Raw genomic sequence first — 18759 nt, forward strand, 5'->3', positions numbered from 1 at the left:
CAATTATTTTCAAAATAATTGTGTAGCCTGTTGATTTGCTAAAGCCTTCAGGTATCCCCAAATGTATGCAAGCCCATTTTTTTTTTTTTCATCAAGTGAGATTTTTTTTTCAATATTATGACTTAGAATAATATCTCATAATTATGACTTAGCATCTCATAATTATGACTTAGTATCTCATAATTATGACATAGTATATGTCATAATTATAAGATACTATGTCATAATTATGAGATACTATGTATATGTCATAATTGTAAGATACTATGTCATAATTATGAGATACTAAGTCATAATTATGAGATGCTAAGTCATAATTGATAATGAAAAAGAAAAGGAACTTCCTATATACATTAAATGTACAACACCATAAATTATTGTACATATCCATCGGCACTCCTACACTTTATATTCATAATATTTATTACTCTTATTCTTACTGTCCAGATTGCCCATCTTTATTGGCTCTGAAACTGCTGTGAATGTTCTACTACTATGTATATTTTTGCTATTCTTGCCCTTATTTGTAACTCTTTTTAACAATTAAATATTTGATATTTTTTATGCCTACTACGTAGTTGTTGCTTGCCTTGTCCTAAGAATTTCACTGTTCAGAATGACCTTGTGTTACACTGTGCATTTGATAAATAAAACACTTTGACTTTGAAAAAAAAATTTTTTTAACAGGTGGCGGAAATGGGCTTCCATACAAATGAATAGAAAATCCCAGGAAAGTTGTCACTGATGCAGATTGTTTTCCTCATTAGGTACAGTCATTAGGTACAAAATAATGTACTTATGTTTAGAATAAAGTAAGTTGCATAATTGCTTACTCACTTGCTTACTTATTCTAAATGTCACAATGTGCTATACTATGGCAGAATGTCACAGAATCTAATTTGTGTTCTCACAGAATCCAGTTTGTGGTGGAGGAACATAATTTTGTTGTGCTCATTTCATAAGTTTGTGCTCATTTCATAACTTTTTATGAGATCACATTGCCCTGAAATTGCTGTCCACCCTGCATAATGAGGTAAAAGGTTAAAAAGGTTAAATTTTTCTGCAATGATTTTACAACCAGCAGACTTTTTGGTAACACTTTACAATAAGGGTCATTAAGTTAAGGTTACTTAATGCTTAATAAGCATTAATTAACCCTTAATGTATAAATTAATACCTTAGTTAACATGAACACCATTAGTAAATTACACATTAGTTAACTGTTAATTAAGGGTTAGTTAATGCTTATTAAGCATTAACTAACCCTTATTAAGCATAAACTAAACCTTAACTTAGTGACCCTTATTGTAGAGCGTTATCAACTTTTCTTTCAGTGTACACTGTGGTAAGCTTTAATCATATATTATGCTGGTAGTTGGTAGTGGCCCCATATTTCTCTTCCCCATATCTCTTTTCTCCCTCTTTACCTTTCTTCTACCTTCTTCCGTTTCTCCCTCTTTCCTAATTCTTTCTCCCACTTTCCCCACTCCCTCCTTTAAAAATCACCGTCTTTCTTTTATTGCATCAGAAAATAGATCCACACAATATACCACAGTTGACAAACAGCCATAGTTATTTATTGAAGAGGAAAAATTACTGTACATTTCTAATATTTTTTATGCCTCCAAAACAAGGAGAGGGCAGATAAATAAAGCCTTATTATTTATTTATAAAAAAAAAAAAAAAATCATTGATCATCCAACAAAACAAAATCCACAGTCATCAATACTTTGGAAGTTCAAATTTGTACATAAAACATATTTACACAATTTGTTGCTTTGCCCTTTTTTTTTCTTTGTACATGAAATAACGCAAAAAATAAACTTTGTACCTACTTGTTTTTAGTACAAATAAATTGCAAAAAGCTCTGGCGTACAGTGCAAAACTGTAAGGTCTAATGTGAGTTTTTAAAAGCCGCTGTGAATAGTTTAGTAATAATCTAGTGCATTTTTTAATGGGAACACAGACTAGGAGAGGAGAGATATTCATGTTTCACTTCCTGGTCAAACCACAAAACTCAGTGAATGTTCAACAATTGACAATCATATTTTTTTTTTTATCTGTGATTGAGTTTATCTTGTCCCACGGACTCATATGGGAAGTTGATTTAGTTTTGAATTGTCTAAACTGTATGTGGGGAGAGTCAAACCTTTCAATGACAATAGTCATTCTTATATATTGTCTAATTGGGATAATTTCTAGTGATTTAAATTACAGTGAAATTAAACTATTCCTAATTTTTCTGAGGAACCCCTGGAAGCCACTGAAGGGACACCACTTTAAGAAGCACTGGCCTATGGGGCTATGGCTGTCTGGAGGAGGGATGGAGTCTTTAAAGAGTAACTAAATCCCCAGCCAAATCTGTGGCGAAGCCCGACATCTAATGAAGTGAAACAGTAGGGCGCTGAACTGGCCATCTGCTATTGGCGATGATGTCACCTTGTAAAGAGTACAACATCACCTGGCACAAAGACCAGCCAATAGCAGATGGCCAGTTCAGTACCCTACTTTTCACATTTAGATGTCAGGCTTCACCGCAGATTTGCGTTTGGGGGTTCAGTTACTCTTTGAAGTGATTTCCCTCCTCGCAGCATGACTCTGCTAAATCATTCTGGCTAGAATGACTCAGCAGTAGCGAAAAAGTGAGTCATCCCGATAGGTGATCATTCAGGAGAAGGCGTGCACCTCAAAATGTATTACAGTATTTCAACGTTTTAGAAAGAACAATGCCACAGTGACAAAGGCACTGTGTTTTTTTTTTTATTAGAGTAAAGAACTGTGCTGTTACTTTTTGGAGAAGCTGAATACATTCTGACTACTTGACAAAACCCGCGGAGCACTTCATCCATCTTAACGTTCGACTTTTGTTCGTCTTTCTTGCAAAAACCAAGAGGGGCAGGTAGTTTCAGGTAGTTTAAAATCTATAAAACCAGAATTACCAAACACCTGAACGCAAATACATAACCTTGGACCATTTGAGAAGAATACCAAGTATCTGTAGGGTTGTGTCATGGTTGGGTAAGCTAATGCTTTTCAAGTGAGGGATAAGAAAACGCTGACAACGCGTCCCAATTCATATTGTTAAGACACTTTCAGTAAATGAACCGAAGGAGTGAATGAACTCATAAAAACAGTTAGGATACATAAAAGAGATTCATGTAATAAATTAATCGGGCTGATTAATGTAGCATCTAATTAGGTATTTTTCTGGTACTTTCTGATCCATTTCACAACGTCGGGTCATAAATGGAAGGCTAAATCAGTATTAAGGCACAGCTATAACACAGTTCTCCCCTTCAATTCCTGCATAATACAGACAAAATATATTGCGATTACTTTGACATATTGCAGTTGCAGTGAGTGGTGATACATTAGTTAAAAGTCCAGTTTTAAAACTAGTGGTTCAAAACACCAAATAGCTTACAATTGTAGGGGAAATATTTTCTTTATATTGTTCAGCCTTGATTCCAATGGTTTTGGTCAGTTCAGTCTCGATTTGGGCTTCTTCTCTAAAGCAAAAACCAGAGAATTCGGTCTCTGTGTGGATTTTTTGTTTTTTTTGGTCATTACAATGGAAAATGAAATGGTGGAGTAGGGCTAAACACTGCTGATGACCAAACAGAGCAATACAGAGGGAATGAGAGAGGGAGGGAAGGAAAGAGAAAGAAGAGAAAAGGGAGAGAGAGAATTGGAGTGAATGAGAGAGAGAGAGAGAGAGAGAGAGGAATGGGTTGCTGTGCTTTCAGGTTTTAGATAAATCTGCTCCTCTCAGCAGAAAGGCAGAAAATGACATGGGCGGGTTGAAATATTATTCTTCCGACTGCAGGCTCCTATGAATTGCGTCCCTGCAGAGGGCAAGGCGGAGAATAGGAGGAGAAAATCAATGTGGTGAAAATCTAGAGCTATGAGCTTATTATTCTGGATGGAGGATAGGGGAGGAACAGGAGCCTTGAGGCATCTACTGTGTGTTTGTGTTATCAATACTAGAGCAGGGGGAGGAAAGGGGAAAATACAAGAAAAGAGATGCAGGACTTTCATTAAGGGAAAGGATTTTGAGTTTTGAAGTCGGAAGTATTCAAGATTTGCAGCTGTTTTCGCTCCTTGACTCCAAATGGAATCCGGGTTAAAAAAAATCAAAGGATCAAAAGAAGCTGCAGAAGGATTTGTTAAAGTAGGAGAAGGATTTGAGAATCTCAAAAAAAGAGGAACTTTTCTTAAAAAGTACCAAAACGTTTGGTCTCTCTCATTTCACTCATCGATCAGCTCGCTGGCTTATGAATTGGCTTTCCAATAAATGTAAAAAAAAAAAAAAAAGCCATTTGTCTATACTCTGAAAGAATAGTCTAAAAAGTAGAAAATATTGGCATATGCCAGACCTGGGTTCCATTCACACTGAATTCAGATCGTTTTTTTTTTCTTTCTAAAATCAAAATATTGAAGGATTTTTGGCATGAGAAGGAGCCCTATCCAACATCTTCCTAAAAATAACCGTGCTATGTACTATCATTTGTCAGAGAGTTGCAGTTTATATCTATTATGATTGATATTGATTGAGGTGACAGTGAATTGACCACAGTATGGCTACACACAAACCCAACAGTATTTTCTTTCTCGATCAAAAAAAATGGGTAACACTTTACAATAAGGGTACATTAATTAAGGTTTAGTTAATGCTTAATAAGTGTTGACTAACCCTTATTAAGTGTTAACTAACCCTTATTAAGCATTAACTAACCCTTAACTTAGTGTACCCTTATTGTAAAGTGTTACCATAAAATGTGTTTAAAAACTTGCTTTTCAATGTAAACTCAATGATTGTCTCTAACTTTAACACCATCAGCATAGAAGACTTACTACAATATTACTACAAAGTCTATGTACTTCAAACATCTATCTAAAGTGCTTGTTAAAACCTTTCTAATCTCGATCCTATTGCGGTGCTACGGAAGAGGATTAGGGCCACGTGTGAAAAATGGATTTGAGTTCTGATTTGAAACTCTAAACTCAGAACTCAAATAATTTTTGGCCCTAATCCTCTTCCGTACGGTGCAGTGACTGAAACGTAGCATCCAGTTCCATTGCCCTGATTGTCACATCGAATCATACGGTACTGCAGTTGATTAGGGATGCACCGATGTCACTTCAGTGCTTCTACCGCCTACAAGCACTACAGTAAGCTTTCAGTATTGAATGATACAGAGTACCACTCCCATCCAGTACTCATACTGGACATTGTTGACATACTGTAGGCCAGACACAGGGATAATTATATAGTAATAACCCATTTTTCTATATAATGGGGATCTAACATCCAAAGAAAACCAAGTCTGGTTGCTATGATTTCTGGCATTTCAGCATTGGTTTATATTCTAAAATACTGACACCCTCTTTGAACCTGGTATAAGCTTCCCATACCAGAATCAGTTTCATTTCATCCCTCATAGTGATTGTCACACAGGGGGGTGTACATTACTGTACTCTTGTTAGACTGGATTGTCACTACACTGAATATTTCACATTATTTTCTGTGATTGAAAGGTTATTCGAACTATGCTCATCCAATAAAGACCAATAATTATGTAACATTTCCTTTGTACAAACTGTATCTATGCACTGATGTTCAATTTTGACGTTTTTCTATTTATCTGAATTGATAGTTCGCATGGTCCTTCGTGTACTGAGTACGTTTCATGACTGAAGGACATGGCTATCTATAAATCAGGCTGTTTTGCAGAATTCCTGAGAAGCTGGCTTTTTTGGAGATAGGAGGTTATTATCTGACAACAGTACTATGGAAATTTGCTTTAAGTATGTATTTCATTCCACTGTCAAGCCATATGTTATTACATTCAACAGGAAAGTGGCCATCAGTTACTTAAGGCACCAATACCACTGAGTCTTTGGCTATCATTCCCACTCTCACACTGAAAACAGCTTTCTTTCACCAGCTCTCTCCCTTTCTCTTCCCTCACCACTCGTCCATCGACAACGAGACAAACTCGTCTCTAGACTCAGCCGTCTCTCTGGTGACTGACTTGCCATCGATTAGTCATGTCTGTGCGTCCATGGTTCATATCCTTTCATATCTGTCTTGCTGTGTACGCTGACCACAGGCAAGGGGTTTACGAACCGTTACAAACACCACGCCAAACAGCATTTGCTGCGCCCCCCCATCCCCACAGTAAACCATCATGTCTTCTTTGTCAACTTGACAGGTAAAACAAGAGTTAAAACACATGTAAGAAACAAAACATTGATGTCCAACTGAAAGAAAAATGTTATTTTTATGCAATTTCGCATAAAAATCACACTTTTGGCCAAGGGTTCCTCGACTTTTTCAGCCTGGCACCCCAAACTGAGTAAATGTAGTCTTTCATCCCGGGACTCAGGGTCATTAAATCGTAATAGCCACTCATCATGGTGAGGTGGGGACCCCCCCTGGCACCATGAGCATTTAAAGTTAGCATCAGCAATATGACAAAGAAATAGCCCACTAGGTTATTATTGCTTCATTTTAAAGCTAAGGTTTGCTACAGTTCAAAAAAGTCTAGAGGAGATTTGACTCAAAGCACCATGGGATAGTCTTCACACCAGAAGGACAAGTTTTAACGCATGTCCAAAGGTCTCTTATCTCTTCACGATAGCTGGAAGAAATCCAAAATCTCAAAATTTAAAAAAATCCCAAATTTCCTATTGTATTCCACGCGTTGCCTTTGTTTGATCCGTCCCTCCTTAGGCTTTCTCTTCGTATCTCTAACCCATCGTAGGTTATTCGATCCCTCAGCCACACAGCAAGGGATATTATTGGCACATTAGTTGATCAAAATCCTGACTGAACCGACGCCTCGAACTTAATTCCGAGAGGGATCCGGCATCGAGTTGAGGAGATCGTCATCATCATTGTCTGGGACTCATACAGGTAATTCAGTCTCTCGTCCTGGGAGCTTATTAAAACATATCGCTGCTCTTGCCATGTGGGGACCCAGCAGAAGTAGGCTTACCATCCATACCATCCATAGTTTGAGAGCGGCTGTCTGACAGGAAGGCTTGGAGACTGTCCAGAGACAGGAAGGCTTGGAGATTGTCCAGAGTCCAGATTGTCAGCAAAGGCAGATGTGGCCATTTTTGCATCCTTCTTGAAAGCGCGCAGTTTAATCCGACTGGAGATTCAAAGTGGTGCCCAGTGAAAGGATTAACTTGCTGCACTAGGCGGTTTGCCTGGTTCCTTAGGAAGGTTTGAAGTTCAGACAGAAGATCGGCAGAAGATATTCCCACTGTCCCAAGTCCTCAGCAAAAGAAGATGTCTCCATCGTTCTGAGGATCCGACATCACCGTGCCTTCTAGAGAGACAGAGACAGAAGGACACAACATCAGCCTGCTTTCCACTACTGGGCTAAAAAGGGCTCGCTTGGGGCCTTGACATTAACCTGGCTTTCACTACAGGTCCAGACAGGGAAAGCCAGTAACTAAAACCCAAACCCAAATTTGTGGTGAAGGCACAAAGACCAGCCGATAGCAGATGGCCAGTGCAGTACCCTACTTTTCACCACTAGATGTCAGGCTTCACCATAGATTCGGGTTGGGGTTTAGCTAGCAAGGGCCTTGCATCCTGATTGGGAACCGGAAGTAGGTGTGTCTAATCAGAAGTGGGCGTGGCCTTAAATGGTTTACTATTGCCAGGCGCATTTTTGATTCATTTAAATATGTAATATATTAAATTGAATTTAATATGTTCTGATTTATCATCAGTTCACTAAATATCACAATTAGATGATCTATGAAAAACCCAACCATCACCACCACCTCAACAGCAGGACACTGAACACTGACTTATTAAGAACCTAGAAAAATACAAACAAAAATCTCACGTTTTTTTTAAAGTCATATTTCATATTATTATACATTAATAAATCCTTTATATTTTGTCTGAATATAATTTGTTCATAAAATCTTGCGCATTGTACCTTTCTGTGTCTGCTCTCCACCTTTCCCCTTCTTCTTCTTCTTCTCTTTCTTCTCCTTGGGTTTGGCCAGCTGGAGGAGTCGGGTAGGGAGCTGGGACTCCTTCTCGCCTCCCTGGGGCTTGGAGGAGGAGGAGGAAGAGGAGGAGGAGGAGGAGAAGGGGTTGAAGTTTTTGCCCATCCTCTTGGAACCGATGCGGAGGAAGGGTTCTTTGGTCGGGGCAGAAGACGAGAGCTCCACCTACGGCACACCCAGAAAGAAGAAGTTCTTCAAGGGTTCTTTGGTTAGCTTGGTGGTTCTATATAGAACTGTGATGACTGAAACAACCCTTTGTTTTTTTCTTACAAATGTCTTTTAATACTACTGATTGGGAACAGATGTGGAACTGATCTGGAAAGGGTTCTTTACAGCAGTGGTTCTCAATGTGGGGTCCGGGGACCACCAGGGGTCCTTGAGGGCATTCCAGGGGGTCCCCAGCAAATTGATCAATTGTTAAGCTTCATTATTTCATTTACAAGAACAATTATAGAATGTAGAAGAAGCACTATTTTGATCACAGTTTCACGGTTATCTCTCCACCTACAATACAGACAGTCATGGAATTCTGGACAAAATCATATCTCGCAATTAGAATATTCTCAGATTTGGGTCCGGGAGATAAAATCTCATCAAATGGGGGTCCGTGGCCCTAATGTGGACTAAATGAGGGGTCCTTGATATGAAAAAGGTTGAGAACCACTGCTTTACAGCATCATAAAGGGTCTATGTAGAAGTGCACCCCTTGTTTCATTAGAGGTAAATTGTGTCACCGACAATATTTGATTAGCATTTCATATCTTGTGCTGCTCTGATCTCATATTCAGGTTATAGCTATAGGTTTTAAACATTATTTGCCATTCAGAATTGTAGTTATTCTGCATTTTCAGCCAACAAAAGATGGAATCTCAATGGATTTCAGGGTGTAGGATGGATTCAGTCTCAGAAAACATTGAGTATAGTGTGGAATGTGAGGTTCACTTATGGATAGCTTCGGGGTCCAGGTCTTCATGTTTCAACCCTTTCGTTCATGTATACAATAATTCCTTTGGTCAGAGACATGCTTTGTCATACAGGCACAATCATAGTATGCCATGAGCACATCAACACAGTCAGGTTGGTGACATTCTACATAGTCTCCATCAGACCTGGGCCAAATAGCATTTGGATTTTTTTTATTTATTTTTAACCTGCTTACAGCCAAAATCATCCGTTGTCTCTCTTAGCTTTTCAAAAAAACAAATCAAAAGTTTTATACCTCTTTCTGCTGTTCTGCTGCTTCTCTGGCATCGAGGTCCAGAGAGCCGGAGCTGTGGAACCTCAGAGAGTCTTCAGAGGTGGTGGAGGGGGTTCGCTTGTACCTCGGAAGCTGGCCCGACTGCAAACAATAGATAGAGAACAGACAAATATGAAGACATGGCATGACAGGATCTGGGCTTATAGTTAGAGTTATCGTTCTAGATGTGAACGCCTCAAACGCGAGCTGGTTCTCTTAAGGACAGCAAAACAAGTACACCGGTGCCCACCTCCTCTCTCCTCATGGCCTCCATTCTCTCCGTGTCTCTCCTCAGGGCCTCCTTGTCTCTCTCCAGCCTCCTCTGGGCCTCCCTCAGCCTCTCCAGGTCTCTCTGGTACTCCTCTTTCCTCCTGTGGAGCTCCTCTCGCTCCTCCTCCAGCTCCTTGCGCCTCTTGCCGGCCTCCTCCTCCTCCTCCCGCAGCCTCTCCTCCCTCTCGGCCAGCACTCTATCCCTCACGTCCCATTCCCTCTCTCGTCTCCGCTTTTCTTCTTGGTGCGCGGCCTGTTGTTTCTGGAACAAAAAAAATGTGTATAAACATTATGTCACTCAATTATTATATGACATTATTGCCACAGCCCTAAATAGAGCATATAATGCACTATTTTATCAGTATTGTAGTAGTGAAACCAAACCTGCAGGCTGGCCGCCTCCTGCCGCTGTCTCTCCAGACTCCTCTGTTTCTCCTGCTCAATGAGGGAGGAGGGGCGGGAGGAGGAGGAGGAGAGGGAGGAAGAAGAGGAGTTCCGGGACGAGGAGCCGGTGGCGGGCCGGTCGCTCAGGGCCTGCCGCTGGTCCTCGATGAACGAGTCCTGCTGGACCACCACGGCCTGGGCAGAGGGAGGCGGAAACTGTTATCGGCATACTAAATTATAATAAGCAAGGGATTCTGAAATAGGGCTGAAGGTGTGTTTTCTGGTACCTGCAGCGAGGTGAGCAGGTCATGAAGACTTGTTACACTGTGCTGGACCTGCTGGATAAACACAGCATTATATCACATTACAGTTTCAGTGCTGAGGAAAAAAAAAAAAAAAGGGTAGATTTTCAGGTTTTTCAGGTAAACCTACCCAAACAAGCATTTGACTCTGAACGTATAAGAGGTGGCCGACTTCAACGTCAATCCAAATGAGCTCAACATTGTCACACCGTGATATTATGGCCTATTACGCCTAAACTGTGTTGGAAAAGATAGCTAGGGTATGAGGCGGGTGCGGCTCTCTAACCAATCAGAGAGCTTGTTACATCCCATGGCTAATTTGCATTGTTTTACCTCGTTTTACCAGCGCAAGGCCCAAAGTGTCACGGAGAGGCTAAAAGGAGAAGCTAAATGACTAAGCAAGTCGAATAGCTAATAGGAAAAGGAAAAGCAGCGGGGAAATGGAAATGGAAATGGGAAAGGAAATTGCCCTTTTTTAATGCCTGATTGAAATCTGTATTCTTAATTCAATTTGTGAATCCAGTTATTTATTTCTCTTTTTAAACTGCATTTTCAAACAGATTTTTAGATTCCATTATTTATTTATGAATTCATTAATGTATTTTTTAAATTATGTACTTATTGACTGTTTTATGGTTGTTTTTGTAAATCCCTAACTAACTAACTAACTAACTAACTAATTCCTAACTAACTAATCCCGAACTATTTATTGATGGATTAATATTTCATTCGTAATTTGTTTTTAATAATTCCTCTTTTTATTGCCCATTAAAATATCAAATAATGAATTACTTTGTAATTTAGTCTATTTATTCATAGATTAATAAATTAATTTGTAAACAAATTTATGAATGCCTATTTTTATTGTACAATTAGTTATTAATTAATGAAATACTTTATTACTATTTCCGTGACACTTGTGGTCCTCCATAGCTGTGTTGCTGTTTTCACCTCTTTTCTAAAGCTTGAATGGTGCTCCCGGACCATTCAGTAGCTTTTCATTTTTTTTAAAACCTGCTTGTCTCTTACCTCGCTGTTTAAAAGCAGCGCTCACCCTGTCCCATTCCTGAAAAAGTAGCAGTTTTTTTGCTGTGCTTTATTTACAAATGTGTTGCGGTTTCTGTCACCCTCTAGTGGTCAGAAAATCAGAAATCAGAAAACGTCTTGGTCCCTAATTTTACAAAGCGGTGTAGGTAGCAGCTAAGGACAATTTGGACGTCATCTCAACTTTCATTTTGATGCTACATTTACAGGCCGTCATATAAACATCTATTTAGCATCTAAATGTTTGCTGGGCAATGCATCTTGACAGAAACTGAAAAAAGTGGCTATACTTAAAATAGGAACCACACCTACCTCATTGTTTCTCTTGAGCAACACTTGTAGGCTGGTCGTGGCTCCCTGAGGACAGAGACACACACTTCATGTTGCAGTTTACAGCACATACAAAATCCATGTAACCATACTGTTATATCATGTAGGCAGAGAGTACATATAGAGTGCGATTAGAATAGCTTTTTGTGTCATTGAGATATTGGCAAGACACGGGAAAGAAGATTTGGGTCGGTTTTACTCTCCTTCATGCACATTTTAGACACATTTTACTCATATAGTAGAAATTAGAGTATAAGCTAGATATATGGCACGGATATTATACTACAATATTTGCCTAAGTTTTTGTGATTGAGTTAGATTTTTTCAGGTTTCAAGTATTTGACATGAAAAAAGTTGCTTGTTCATAGGTAAAAAAAAATAAAAAAAATCCTCTATTATAGCATCTTGTCACCACAAATTTTCTTTCAAACTGATTTATTATTAGTAATGATTCATTTGACCTATTTTATCACAAATGAAGTCTGTCGTAATAAATAATTAATCTAGATATTGCTCCAGATATCGATATTGTATTGAACAACAATGTTGTACTTTTATGAGTATGACTTAATTACTTAACATTAATACCAGTATAAAAACACAACACACACACACATATACCTTCTTCAACACGCTGTCTGACTCGGTCCTGCGAAGGTCCAGGGATTCATCCCCTTCTTCTTTCTCTCCATCTGGGGAAAGAGAAGAAAAGAGCGAGGGAAAGATGGAGGGCATCAGGAAATTAGTATTATTATCAATGGACATGTAGGATAAACCTTATTATTCTTGTTATTATACTTGGTTTCAATGGTGTTTTAGTGTCCCATGATGGTCCAAATTGCTGCTTCAGAGGTTTTTTCACCATGACAAAAAAAAATAAATTCTGAATACATTACATTTTGTGCTAAATTTTTGCCATGGAAATTTTCAAATTCAAAGGAAAAGGGGGGACAAGTATAGGTCCAGTATGTGTGCACCAACCTGCATGCGAGTATAATGCATCAGTGTGTGTGTGCGTGTGTGTGTGTGAATGTGTGTGTGTGAATGTGTGTGTGTCTTACTCTTGCCGCTGTTCATCTGGTGGCTGTCGAAGCCTCCAAAGGTCTCAGCTCTCCTGGGCAGACACACTGGTCCCACACCGCCCCCTGTTAGGCCGACTGGGGTACTGCACCCTGCTCCACATGGGCCACTGTTTACTAAGGTATGCAGTGTCTCAACTAGAGAAAGAGAGACAGAATTATTAACAAAAGGTACTCTCTCTCTCTCCCTCTCTCTCTCTCTCTCTCTCAATTTAATCCAATTCAATTCAGTATGCTTTATTGGCATGAATGTCAAATTAGCAATATTGCCAAATTCAATAATGAGATGGAAAAAAAAAAATATGATTCATTAAATAAAATAAAATAAATAAATAAAAACAACAAGAAAAAGGCAGAAAACAGTAAACACATGTTTTGTGTTTGTGTTTGTTTGCACGTGTGTGTGTGTGTGTGTATGCGTGCTTGTGTGTGTGTGTGTGTGTGTGTGAAAGATTGTTTGATGACTGAAGATTGGCCAGGCCGATCTAACTTTCCAATTAGTCCTTAGACCACTCTGTATATATGTGTGTGTGTGTGTGTGTGTGTGTGTATCATAGATCTACTGTATATAAAAGCAATTCATGTTTGTTTAGGATCAATAAAGAAACAATTAACAGCAATATATTAATAAAAAAAAAAAAATCATGAGCGTCAAATGTAAAAAAAAAACAAAAAACACAGGAAGTGGAGAAGTAAAATCAACTCTCAATCAAATCTCTCTCTCTCTCTCGTCTGATTGGCCCGTCTCCGCTCACCTTCCCTCAGGGCGTCCTTCATGATTGGCTCTCCCTTGGTGACCCCGTCGGGCGCGGCCCTGAACAGCATGCGCTCGCGGACGGGCGGGCCGGCGTCGTCGGGGGCGGGGCTACAGTCGCAGAGGTCCCTGAAGATGTGGACCTTCTCCACCAATAAGGAGACGATCTGCTCGTCTTTCCTCCGGAGCACTTCTGGAACGAGCAGCAAAGAACCACATGGAATATAACACAACCGAATGGAATCAAATAGAACAGAACAGAATAGCAGGGAGGAACTGAATTGAATGGAATAGAACCAACTATAGCGAAATAGAATAGAACCAATTATAGAGCAGAATAGAATAGAAAAGAAAAAAGAATTCATTTAGTCCAAAAAAAAATAGCAGAATAAAATAGAACAGAATATAAAAGAACAGAATAGAGCACAGTGGAATAGAATGGTGTAGAATAGAAAATAATATAGTACAGTAGAATCGAACATAACATAACATAACATAACATAACATAACATAACATAACATAACATAACATGACATAACATGACATAACATAACATAACATGACATAACATAACATGACATAACAAACCATAGCAGAATAGAGTAGAGTAGAATAGAGTAGGGACAGGGAGGAACTGAATTGAATAGAATAGAACCAACTATAGCAAAATAGAATAGAACCAATTATAGAGCAGAATAGAATAGAAAAGAAAACAGAATTCGAAAAAAGAATTTAGTTGAAAAAAAAAATAGAATACAATAGAACAGAACATAAAAGAACAGAATAGAGCACAGTGGAATAGAATGGTGTAGAATAGAAAAGAATATAGTACAGTAGAATCGAACATAACATAACATAACATGACATAACATAGCAGAGTAGAGTGGAATAGAACAGAACAGGGAGGAACTGAATTGAATAGAATAGAACCAACTATAGCAAAATAGAATAGAACCAATTATAGAGCAGAATAGAATAGAAAAGAAAAAAGAATTCAAAAAAAGAATTTAGTTGAAAAAAAAATAGAATACAATAGAACAGAACATAAAAGAACAGAATAGAGCACAGTAGAACAGAATGGTGTAGAAAATAATTAAATAATTAAAATAAGTACAGTAGAATCGACATGACATGACATGACATAACATAGCAGAATAGAGTAGAATAGAATAGAATAGAATAGAATAGAATAGAATAGAGGTGGGTAGTCACCTCTGATTTCCTTGGCTCTGTTCTCCTGTTGCCTCCTGTCCTCCTCTGTCTCACTGGGAACTCCCTCATCCTCATCTTTCTCCCTGTCAAACACACACACACACACACACACAGCAAAGTCAAATACACTCCCAGTCCCAAATGTTGTATTGTATTTATAAAGAATGTTCCGATAAAGTGTATTTCCACCCACCCAAATCAAACATATTTTCAAGGACATGATGGTTTGACTTCAGCTAGTATTGACCATCTGAAAGCTGACTGGACAGTATTTTCTGTAGTATTTACCACCTGAAAGCTGAGTGAACAGTATTTTCTAGCAGTATTTACCATCTGAAAGCTGAGTGAACAGTATTTTCTAGTAGTATTTACCATCTGAAAGCTGAGTGGACAGTATTTTCTAGTAGTATTTACCATCTGAAAGCTGAGTGAACAGTATTTTCTAGTAATATTTACCATCTGAAAGCTGAGTGAACAGCATTTTCTAGCAGTATTTACCATCTGAAAGCTGAGTGAACAGTATTTTCTAGTAGTATTTACCATCTGAAAGCTGAGTGGACAGTATTTTCTGTAGTATTTACCATCTGAAAGCTGAGTGGACAGTATTTTCTAGTAGTATTTACCATCTGAAAGCTGAGTGAACAGTATTTTCTAGTAATATTTACCATCTGAAAGCTGAGTGAACAGTATTTTCTAGCAGTATTTACCATCTGAAAGCTGAGTGAACAGTATTTTCTGTAGTATTTACCATCTGAAAGCTGAGTGAACAGTATTTTCTGTTGTATTTACCATCTGAAAGCTGGGTGAACAGTATTTTCTGTAGTATTTACCATCTGAAAGCTGACTTGACAGTATTTTCTTGTCGTATTTACCATCTGAAAGCTGATTGTGAGGATATTGTCTAGTAGTATTTACCATTTGAAAGCTGAGTGAACAGTATTTTCTGTAGTATTTACTATCTGAAAGCTGAGGTGAACAGTATTTTCTAGTAATATTTACCATCTGAAAGCTGAGTGAACAGTATTTTCTAGTAGTATTTACCATCTGAAAACTGACTTGACAGTATTTTCTGTTGTATTTACCATGTAAAAGCTGAGTGAACAGTATTTTCTGTAGTATTTAACAGACATGGAGTCAGTAGTGTCTGTTTCAGTGTGAGTGTGTGTGTGTGTGTGTGTGTGTGTGTGTGGGCGTCTTTACATGCAGTGCATGGCCTCCTGTATGATGGCCATCCAAGTGTTGCGTTCGTCCTTGCTGCTGGCCAACACCTCCACCATTTCCGGCTTCTCGATGCCGGCTGTGATCAGAAACAGACCTGGAAGGGAGAGATCAGAAGACGATGAGAAGAACGTTCCATCGCGGCACAGGCTCGGTTTGCTTTTCATTTCACTCAAACTCAAAGAAAAGAAAAGAAACGGACCTCGCTCCTCGTTCGCCACCTCCCTGACGATCAGCTTCTGTAAGGAGATGACTGTAGAGCGCTGATCCTGAGGACAGAGACAGAGTTCAATCAATTCCCAACACTTTAAGAAACAACGATTGGCCTAAAATACCTAATAGAATAACAGAGCACACAGCCTTGCATCTACTGTGCTTTGATTCCCCTTTGTTTTAATCTCGTGTTTTAAATGGATCCAGGGGAAATTCCTGCACAAAAAGGACAATAAATGACAATAAATCATACATATTCTCAGTCTTTCCGATCACAACTTACCAAAGAGGCAAAGATGTATTTCTGGTCTTTTTCCTGAAGAAACACCAACACGTCCGACAGAAGCATGGCGTGGACATCTGGACAGAGGGCAGAGAAACATGAGACAAGGAAGTCAGAGGACAGCAACACTCTGGATCAAATTCTGCTTAAAATCCTTTTTTTCAGCAGTATGTAACTCATAAATGGAAAGAACATCCCATCTCCCTTTTCTCACATGCAAATGAATTTAGATGATGTTACACGATGGGAGAATGTACTTCTGGATTCTTCATCTATTAGTCTGCATGGACTGCTTCCATAAAGTACACATATTATGGCATTTTACAATAAATCAAGCTGTTGTACCTGCTTATTTATGTAATATGCTATTTTTGCTACTGTGTTCATCATGGAGGGGATGAAGGCAGCTGATCGACTAGGCAGCCAGAGAGCATTCAACTCCACTGGTCATTAATGAATAAACTGATCATTACAGTGTAACTAAACCCAAAACCCAAATTTGTGGTGAAGCCTGACATCACCACCTGTCGTACTCTATGGAAGGTGACATCACCTGGCACCAATGAGCAGCCAATAGCAGATGGCCAGTGCAGTACCCTACTTTTCACCATTAGATGTCAGGCTTCACCACAGATTTGGGTTTGGGGTTTAGTTACTCAGATCATCGTGGGACTGGATATAGCCTGGACAAAAGGGATTTTGGCGAACTGACGCATGGAAAAGCACATAAATGAACAGACGAGACAAACGCAAAACACTAATGAAGAGCATGGACAAGACAAAGGAATGGGGGCAAAGTAAATGAGGGAACCTTTGAGGCGTCCGGCGCAGTTTTTCAGCTGTAGCGCTCCGTCGTGCAGCAGCCTCCTCCCTCTGATCAGGTCCTCTTTGGCAAACATCTGGCCGCTCTTCATCCTCATGATGGACTTGCTGTCGGTGCGACTAGGAGATAAGGGAAACATTTCCAATTATTTAACCATAAGTGCATCAGTAGAATAAGCTTCAGTGGGGGCCAAAGGTCAGGGCCTTAAAGGGTTCACGTCTTGGGTCTTGGGTCTCTCTTGGGTCCGTCGTCATTTTGCATTCCTATTGTTGCTTTACACTAAAATTAGTGTTTAAAAATGAAAGTAGATCCGGTCTCCCGCACAAGAACTATCTCTCCTAAATGGTATCTCTCCGTTATGTTCTCTTCTATCAATAAAAATGCTATTTGGAGAAATTATGTTCTAAAACGTTGGACCCACAAGTAGCAGGATCTGTTGTTGAATCTGTTCACAAACGTGTTACAGGTCCCATATTCTACACTTTCCAGTGTTGTATTTTCTGTCTTGAGGTCCATTCAAAGCTGTGTGTGTGGTGTCATGCACCAAAGACACTCTCAATCCATTTTTACACGTTCATTTTCCAGCATCTCTCTGAGCCTTACCAAGAACAGGCTGTTTCTGTCTCTGTCTCTTTAAGGCTCATTAATATTAACGACCCCTCTGTTCCGATTGGCTAACCGTTTCAAGAGTGAAACGTGAGACGCCGCAGCTAGGCAGCTACAGGTAGGGAAAACTCTCCGGTAATAAACAATGACAACCGCTCAACCGCTTTGCAAAAAACACTTTGTTAGTCTATTATTTCTTACAAAAATGATAATGAGCGAACCTTTGTGACGCCACAAAGTTACGGAAGTCCAAACGGCTCGTTTAGAGGCTTGCTTTTCTAATATGGATTGTGTGGATTTAGTTGGCGGTCGTGCATTTTGATACTTTCACCATGTTTAGATAGATCATCCAACTCCTTTATAATCACAGAGGCAAGGGGAATCCTGTTTTACACCATATGTGACCTTTAAACTGAACTGTCCCGATGAGGCAAATCCCACCCGTTTGGTACGAAGCGAGCTATGACTCTACACTACAAATGATTGTGGTTCAGTCTGGTTATGGTAGGGTCAGAAACTGTCAGAAATCCACCCTTTAGAAGACAGTACATCCAGTAAATCTGGCCTATGGTAAGACTGGTATACCTGTAGACGTCCTTCAGCCGCCGCTTCTTCTCCTGCTCGTTGACTTTGCTGTCCACCGCGGTGATCAGCTCCTTAACACAGCGCAAGGCTTCGGAAACACAGCCGTGGTCTTCCTCTGTGTCTGTAAGAGCGGAGAAACGGGAGCGATGAGGTCAGTTCATCTAGTTTTCTACTCATCGACTCTGCTATGGAGGACCACAAGTGTCACGGAAATAGTAATAAAGCATTTCATTAATTAATAACTAATTGTACAATAAATTGGCTATCACCTGGCATGTCATATGCAGATGTACGACATGGATGTGGGAAGGAGAAGGTAACCAATCAGAGAGCTTGTTACATCCCATGGCTAATTTGCATTGTTTTACCTCGTTTTACCAG

The 18759-nt window shown here is 39.4% G+C and overlaps 1 protein-coding gene across 1 annotated transcript in view; it reads right to left on the bottom strand.

Moving 5' to 3' along the window:
• Positions 1-1555: 1555 nt before the first annotated feature.
• The window catches only part of LOC139640019 (A-kinase anchor protein 13-like), a gene marked incomplete at its 5' end in the record, with an annotated part of 47002 nt that continues 29798 nt past the window's right edge, over positions 1556-18759 (bottom strand). The window contains 16 exons of the mRNA XM_071514178.1: positions 1556-7340; positions 7965-8202; positions 9257-9376; positions 9525-9806; positions 9929-10123; positions 10216-10266; positions 11587-11631; positions 12226-12296; positions 12666-12821; positions 13439-13630; positions 14651-14733; positions 15851-15965; positions 16071-16137; positions 16365-16441; positions 17176-17306; positions 18379-18499. Coding sequence (XP_071370279.1) covers positions 7288-7340; positions 7965-8202; positions 9257-9376; positions 9525-9806; positions 9929-10123; positions 10216-10266; positions 11587-11631; positions 12226-12296; positions 12666-12821; positions 13439-13630; positions 14651-14733; positions 15851-15965; positions 16071-16137; positions 16365-16441; positions 17176-17306; positions 18379-18499 — 1997 coding nt within the window. The remainder of the gene's footprint in view (positions 7341-7964; positions 8203-9256; positions 9377-9524; positions 9807-9928; positions 10124-10215; positions 10267-11586; positions 11632-12225; positions 12297-12665; positions 12822-13438; positions 13631-14650; positions 14734-15850; positions 15966-16070; positions 16138-16364; positions 16442-17175; positions 17307-18378; positions 18500-18759) is intronic.

The sequence above is a fragment of the Centroberyx affinis genome, unplaced genomic scaffold, assembly GCF_046629955.1.
Source record: "Centroberyx affinis isolate AG114_WGS23_722 - 3 ecotype Tasmania unplaced genomic scaffold, CSIRO-AGI_Caff_v1 ptg008169l_1, whole genome shotgun sequence".
Taxonomy (NCBI): domain Eukaryota; kingdom Metazoa; phylum Chordata; class Actinopteri; order Beryciformes; family Berycidae; genus Centroberyx; species Centroberyx affinis.